Source organism: Cannabis sativa, chromosome 4 (assembly GCF_029168945.1).
Source record: "Cannabis sativa cultivar Pink pepper isolate KNU-18-1 chromosome 4, ASM2916894v1, whole genome shotgun sequence".
Lineage (NCBI taxonomy): Eukaryota > Viridiplantae > Streptophyta > Magnoliopsida > Rosales > Cannabaceae > Cannabis > Cannabis sativa.
Window position 1 is genome coordinate 68,869,921 of NC_083604.1, and position 8,160 is coordinate 68,878,080.

At 32.1% G+C, this 8,160-nt stretch overlaps 1 protein-coding gene across 1 annotated transcript; it reads left to right on the top strand.

The window, feature by feature from the left end:
* Positions 1 to 3,895: 3,895 nt before the first annotated feature.
* LOC115712221 (pentatricopeptide repeat-containing protein At2g33680) lies at positions 3,896 to 7,456 on the top strand. Its single transcript, XM_030640478.2, has 2 exons — positions 3,896 to 6,044; positions 6,819 to 7,456. Exon 1 carries the CDS (start codon positions 4,299 to 4,301, stop codon positions 5,658 to 5,660), a length of 1,362 nt encoding a protein of 453 aa, XP_030496338.2. The 5' UTR covers positions 3,896 to 4,298; the 3' UTR covers positions 5,661 to 6,044; positions 6,819 to 7,456.
* Positions 7,457 to 8,160: the final 704 nt, after the last annotated feature.

The window sequence follows — 8,160 nt, forward strand, 5'->3', positions numbered from 1 at the left end:
ATACTTATTCAATTACTATAATAATTGACATAAATAAATGTAATATTATATAAAAAAAAATATATGTGAATAATATTCATTTAATTTAATCTCAAATAAAATAACATTAAATTTATTAATTAATTATATAAATTTTTATGAATATTTATTTTATTTTATATTTAATTAACATAAAAGAGATATAATAATTAGGGCTGAACATCGGGCAGGTTTACCGGGTTTCGGGTTGGCGGGTTTCGGGTTCAAAAATTTGAAACCGAACCCGGACCCGAATAGGGCATGGGTTGGCGGGTTGGCGGGTCACGGGTTGGCGGGTTTCGGTTGGTCGGGTTTAGCAGGTTGGCGGGTTGACCCGGTCAACTCAGTCAACTCGGTCAACTCTTTAAAAAAAATTAATTTTTTATTCAAATAATTATTTTTTTTATTATTTTTTTATTTATTAAATTAAGCATATATAATATAACAATTTGTTCATAGTATCTATTATTGAAGAAAAAAAATACATAATCAATCCAACCAATAAACAAACAACTTATTTATCAAAGATTCAAATCAAACTTCATATTTATGTTCATGAATCATGATAAAAGTGAAAACTAAAATATTTCAAAATACATCCATATCCAATATCCATAGTCCATAAAAATCTAAAGTCCATATTATATATATATAAAAAGAGTAATAAAAAAAATATATATAATATATTTATAAACCGGGTTGGCGGGCGGGTTCGCGGGTTCAACCCGAAACCCGGTACCCCTAAAATCTCAACCCGCCAACCCACCCGAAGGGTACCGGGTTGAACCCAACCCGCCCGAAACTTTTTAAAATTTTTTTTTGCGGGTTCACTAATTCGGGTTCGGGCGGGTTGCTCGGGTTCGGGTCAAACCCGTTCAAAATGTTCAGCCCTAATAATAATTACTTATTTTATTTTATTTTATTTAACTTTTCTATTATAATATATATGATTTATGTGCTCAACCAAATACTATAATCTAATTAACAGTAATCTAATTAGATATTCCCATGGATATAACCAAACACAGTAATAAGTTTATAGGTAATCATATTCTCCTTCATAATATTTCCCTTAATCAGATTATTTTGAACCCCTTATACCAAACGCCTCCTAAGAATAATTATTATGTGAGTGTGAATATATTGAGATTAACATACTATTTATTATTAATAATAATGTACATATCATAAGTTTATATACACAACTATGGTTCACTTACCGAGTTTACATTTATAAAACAAATTATTTAAATAATAATTCAAAATTAGTTACCAAAATTTAAAAAAAACACTAAAACTTAAATAAAATTAACATTTACGTGGCTCTACACGTAACATCCACCTAGTGTATATATATACAAGTCAAAACTGTAAATTACAAAATTTTCAAAATTATGTTTTGAATAATTATATATAATATAATTATAATAATAATCTTAATTAATTAAATAATAATTAAAACCTTATATATATTTAAATTATTATTTAATTTTCAATAATTATAAATTAAAACTTTAAATATAACAATTTATTAATTTAACACAAATTTGTCATAATTAAACAAATAGACCTATATTTCTCTTATCTTCTCAATTTAGTCAAACGTAGTAAAAAATTTTGAAATTTGACATAATCAATTTTCAAATTATAGTTGAATAAATAAATCAATTAATTGAGTCTACAAGATTATATTATCCTAGACAATGCAAAGACCGTGAGCCTATGAAACCAAGCTCCTAATAAGTAGAATTGATATTTACCAAGTAAATTTCGTAGCTTATTAATTTCTCCCGACTTCATTATAGATTTAAAATTGTACTCTTGATTACATACAACGCTCTATATACAAATATAAATATGTTATGAATTACCCTTTGTTACAATATAAATAATCAATGATCCAATATAGATAGTTTACATTGAGTAGGGATAAATTTACCGTTTTACCCTTAAATGTATTTTATCTTTAACACTTAGCTACTTGTAAATGATATTTCAGTAAACTAATATAATTACTGAAATGAGCACTCTATCATTTATCGTGTTTAGCCAAGTTAAAAAGAAACTATCGTTTCACTTCTAAATAGTTATAGAAGCTATAGATTCTATATCTATGATTAACACCCCTACTCAATTGCACTACCGAATTCCCAAGATATAAGTATGGACTAGTCCTATGGGTAAGCAAGTAACAAACAAGTCAAAGAGCCTGTATAGTACAATTAAGCTAGAACTTAATCATCTCAAAATTGAGATCAATTGACCTAAGATCAACTAAGTGACATTGACTTAGAAAAGATATAACAGTAAGTTTACAATATCTTTTTTACTGTCAATATCGGTCCAATCCGATGTATAAATAATACATCTGATACAAGTTTACTTTACTTATGTCCTGGAAAAGACATTCCATTTATACAAAGTGTAAGTAAACCACATCGCTAATTATTACATCATTATAAATTCGGTGTACTTATAAATCATTTGAGTATTAATGAACTATAGTTCTCAAGTCAATATTATTTGGCTAAGAAAGACTTTTAGTATTACACAAGTGTTTGTCCACTATTTATGAACCCTATTTCCAGCCTTAGCTTGTAAGAAATAAATTGCGAACCCTTTACATGAAGGATTGTCATTATATTTATAGGCTAGAGTTTCTATATAAACGTGGTCCAATGATGGCGTAAATATAAATAATATATTGACATTAAGCCGATTTGATGAGGCCCAGTCTATGAGGCTATTGTTATATGCTTATGTGGGATCTGCTTGACGGCAGGTGAAAAATATGTGTCATTTCTGTGTGAAATAAATGTAATTTATTGAGTGCTTGACAATCATCATATTTTCTTATATGGAATGCTTGATTTCTGGAATCACCCTTGGAAACGAATTCCTAATGTGGTAGGATTCAATATTAAATAAGCACAGAATCAACCTTGACATCTAGAGACTGATTAATTACCTTTCTAGATTATCATTGATACACCAGGATATTTTTATTGCCTGGACAAGATGTTTTTTGGGAACCTTGATGGCCCGATTTAGTAAATTCGATTTATTATCTTGATTGAGCCGAAAGTATCCAGATGATCTCTTCCTTGAGCTCTTCTTATCGCTTGGACGAGATGCCTTTCCAGAACCCTGATGGATCAACTTAGTAAATTCGGTCAAATATCTTGTTTGGGCTTATATACTGGACGCTTGTTAATTGAATTTAGATCTTGGAAGTACACGTGTCCTTTTTCTGGAAACATGAATTACAAATTGATTAAAAAAATAATAAAATAGTTACTCGTATTATTAAAATAAAAAATATCAAAATTTAAAATTTAATATATTTTTATGACTTAAGTATCATTAAACAAAATATAACTGCACACTAAACACGATTTGTTTTCTAATTTAGTTATAACCATGATAAATATTATGATTAAAAAATATTTAGTCACAAAATATTGTAATTTTTATGACTAATTAAACATCTAACTTATGTTTTTTTTTTGTTATATATGTATATTTTTTATTTTGTTGTGAATAAAAATAATTTTTTTTTAAGAAATAATATATTGATATATAAAATAAGAGAATTATCCCATATACTATTTTTTTAACTTTTTTTTCTTCAAATTTACGGTTTGAGTTTCTAAAGTGGTTGCAGTGTTAGTTGCACTAGGAGTTTCTATACGATTTTTTGTTGCAATTTAGATTGCAGTGCTAGTTGCAATAGGGGTTTCTATGTAGAATTTCGTAAAAATGCAAAAATGCAAAAAAAAAAAAAAACTATTTTGAAGTGTAAAATTAAAAAAGCCCGAATAAAATAATACTTTTGTAAAACTTAATTTAGTTTAAGAAAAACAATAATATTTAATTTTAGGTCATTAATTTCCAAAGGTTAAACAAAACGTGAACAATATATCTAGGACACTGGACACCAACCCTAATCAAGTAATCATCATATAATAAGAAATAATTATATTAATTTATTACCTTATGAGACTGACTATAATCAAAAGACGAAATGGATGGTTCTAAGTTGGCTGATCGTCGATCAATAATTGCATTAGAACTATTGACCACAGCACATTGGATGGGGTAGCAAGTACTTGATTATCAATAAAAAAAAGGTTACCTTTCCCCAATTCATCATCAGGATGAGGCTGTTTTATTAGCTGCATATCAACTGTTCGACGAATTTTCCAAACCAGATTAGGCTCAATCTTCTGCTTCTGCTTCTGAAAACATATGTTTATGGCAGGAAGAACTGCCTAAGAACGATGCCCACGAAGTACTCACTATGTTCAGCACTGAATACTTGTTCCAAGACTCTCAACCAGCGCTTGGGTCTCCAAATTCATGCCCTTATTATTCAAATGGGATATGAACATAATGTCTTTCTCAACACTGCTCTTATCGATTTGTATGCAAAATGTGATGCCATTTTCGACGCAAGAAGGGTCTTTTGCAGTATGAAGCAACATGATCAAGTGTCATGGACATCAATAATTTCTGGGTTATCAAAGAACGGCCATGAAAGAGAAGCCATGTGGAGGTTTAAAGAGATGCTTAGTTCACAAATCAAACCCAATAGTTTTACCTATGTTGGTGTTATAAGTGCATGTACAAAGTTAAAGGAGGGGCTTCAACAAGGCTCTTTGCTCCACTCACATGTTATCAAACTTTGTTTTAGTGATAATAATTGTGTGGCCAGCTCGTTGATTGATTGTTATTCAAAATGGGGAGAAATGGATCAAGCAAAGTCTGTATTTGATGAGATAACAGAGAAAGATGGTGTTCTACTCAGTTCCATGATTTCAAGTTATGCACAAAATTTATATGGTGAAGAGGCTCTAAAGGTGTTCATGGAAATGAGGAGCATGAGTTTGAGTCCAAATGATCATACTTTAACGAGTGTTCTTAATGCTTGTGGGAGTCTCGCAGTACTCCAAGAAGGAAAACAAGTGCACTCTTTGGTCACTAAAATGGGCTCAAAAAGCAATGTTTTTGTAGCCAGTGCTTTGATAGATATGTATTCAAAGTGTGGCAACATTGATGAAGCTCGTTGCATATTTGATCAAACACTTGAAAAAAATACAGTATTATGGACTTCATTGATCATGGGATATGCTCATAGTGGTCAGGGGTCAGAAGCACTTGAACTCTTTGATCATTTGGTGACTGAAGAAGGGATCAAGCCAGACCATATATGTTTTACAGCTATTTTGACTGCCTGCAATCATGTAGGTTTTCTTGAAAGGGGAGTAGATTACTTCAACATGATGATCAAGGATTATGGGCTCGTCCCTGAACTTGATCAATATGCTTGCTTGGTTGACCTGTATGCAAGAAATGGGCATCTGAGGAAGGCAAAAGAGTTAATGGAGGAAATGCCTTATAGTCCAAATTATGTAATGTGGAGTTCCTTCTTGGGTTTTTGTAAGGTATATGTCGAAGTAGAATTAGGGAGAGAGGCTGCCAAAGTGCTCATTGAGATGGAACCATTTAATGCTGCACCTATTGTCACATTGGCTCATTTATATGCAAGAGCTGGTTTATGGGCAGAAGTAGCAGAGGTTAGAAAATTGATGCAGAAAAACGACATTAGGAAAAGTTGTGGATGGAGTCGGTGGTTGAAGTAGACATGAGTGAGTGAGCCACACCATCTTATCTTAACAGGTTCATGTGCATTTCTCAACCCATAATTAGAAAAAGAAAAGATGTTCTAAGAATATGCTGTTTTGATTGATGCCCAAGAAGGGTGAAAAGATGTTCTATGGGATGCAAGACCGGGAAGTGCTTGATGGTCTTGCCTGCCCACTCTGACCCCGCTACCGCCGTTGATTTCAGCCGTGATGGGTCCCTCATTGTTTACAGCAGCTACGATGGGCTTTGTATGATTTGGGATGCTTCGACTGGGCATTGCATGAAGACTCTAATCGATGATGAAAACCCCCCTTGTTTCATCTGTCATGTTCTCACCCAATGGGAGGTTCATCCTTGTTGGGACTCTGGATAATGCTCTGGTAAGCTTTTCTATTAGGTTTAGGTTGCAATATTCAGTTCAAGTTTGAGTTATACTTTATTTATTTATACGTTTCTCAATATAAAAAATCTAAATGCTTAATGAATACGTGAGAACCCAAGAATAGAGATAGGAAGGAACAAAAAACTATGGTTGGGTTTACTCTTTAGAAAACTGAAAGCTATAGTGGGAAGTATTGTTGTTACCTTTGATATTCTTTTAATCCATATTGAAGTTTATTTAAATGTTCCTGCTCTAGCTTTTCACATTTTCATTGTTTAGTACTCCCAATCTAGTTCGCTTTATTCTCTTTGTTATATGCTTGAGCTTTCTAGCTTAGGACTTACTCTTGAAGCTTGGCAAAGTGTTGAATTAGGATTTAGAACTTGTAGACTGTGGTGTAATTGTTAATGCTTGTGTTTAATTTGGTCCTGTTGCTAGCTTTGTATCTTTATCTTTAGCTCTTGTTTTATCTTTAGCTCTTGTTTTATTTGCAATGCTTGGTCTTGGTTTTGGCATCTCATGTAGTGGTTATAAAGGGATTTCGTATAATACACTCAATTTGCACACTCAAATTAGTATTACTCACTATGACTTGTAAATAATCTTAACCATGAATGTTTTAAGTAGAAATCTATCATATTTAACAATATATGTTGAGATTAGTTGCACGTGATAGTGTATATTGAAAATGTATCTGTCATTCCATCCATAGTGGCCTCTTTTCATTCTATTGTTTCAGAGCTCATTTTTTAACTTGATTTTGTGTTAAAAGAGGCTTTGGGACTTCTCAAAGGGCAAATTTTTGAAGACCTACACTGGTCATACTAATTCGAAATACTGCACTTCGGCTACCTTTTCCGTTACAAATGGGAAATATATCGTTAGTGGATCTGAAGACAACAGTGTATATTGTGGGAATTATAGAGCAGGAAAGTAGTACAGAAATTGGAAGGTCACACTGATACAGTTATATCAGTAACTTGTCACCCAAATGAGAACGTAATTGCATCTGGTTCACTAGGCAATGACAAGACTGAAAATCTGGACTCAGTCCAAATATTGATCCATTTCTCCAAATGCCTCTGTAATATAATTGCGCACTGGTGGCAATGGCTGAGATTTTGACCTGAGCAGAAAGATTGGTTATGGTATTTAGCAAAACTCACTTTTTAGAGGAATTATAGGTAGGTCGCTGCTGCATGATTCTCACAATGTAACGCTGTTATTCTTATTGTCTCATTTGACATTATATTCCTTCTCAGATATCAGGTAGAAATTCTCTCATTGTATTTAGAAGTTGTTTCGTGGATCTTTTTGTAGTCTCTGAACTGGGATATATCATATGTGTTCATATGCTAATCAAGTTATATCTTGGGGTCAACTGAAAAAGTTTGTGCTTCCAAGAATTTATATGTGCTGTTGAGGACACTGCAATTGCATTACAACGGTTCAAGTCATAACAATTGCAGCAGATTTCACTCTCCCAAGTTACAAATACACTCACGACTCACATGCGAAACATTATGAGTCAATTTCATTTGACATTGTTCATTTTTCCTTCTTTCTTCTTTTGTAGGTAAATTGATATTTATTCAATAATGCTAAAGTAGAAATAGTCAAATAGATGTACGAGTCTTTTTTCTTCAAACCATATCAGCATTAAACTTATTCTCCTTATGAGTTATAAAGCAACAAGAACTACCATCACTGCTGCGCGCAATGTCCATTGTCCAGGTTTCTCAGACTCGACCTACAACGAGTCAATTAAGAATCACAAAATATTGGATCCATTTTTGTGTACACTTTTCTAGCGAGGTACAAAAATATTGGGTATATTTTTTTTTTCCTTAACCTTTAATATTAATATTATTATAGCTTTTAGTATGAAAGATACTATGTTTTATTAGAGAACATACTTATTTGTGTGGGCTTTTATGTTATTGGAATGGGAAAATGGTAATGTTATAGTAGTACAATTACACAATTTTTGTTGTGTGTTAAGGCTGCAATATAGCCTATATAGTCTCTGTGTTGTCACTCCTTGCACAATCAGCGGTTGGGTTCTTGGAAAAGTTGTATGGTCTCTCATCAAAATAATCTAGTTGGATATAAAA

What these genes read in the sequence shown, in the direction of transcription:
- LOC115712221 (XM_030640478.2), top strand. Translation starts at nt 4,299, where the DNA reads ATGCCCACGAAGTACTCACTATGTTCAGCACTGAATACTTGTTCCAAG.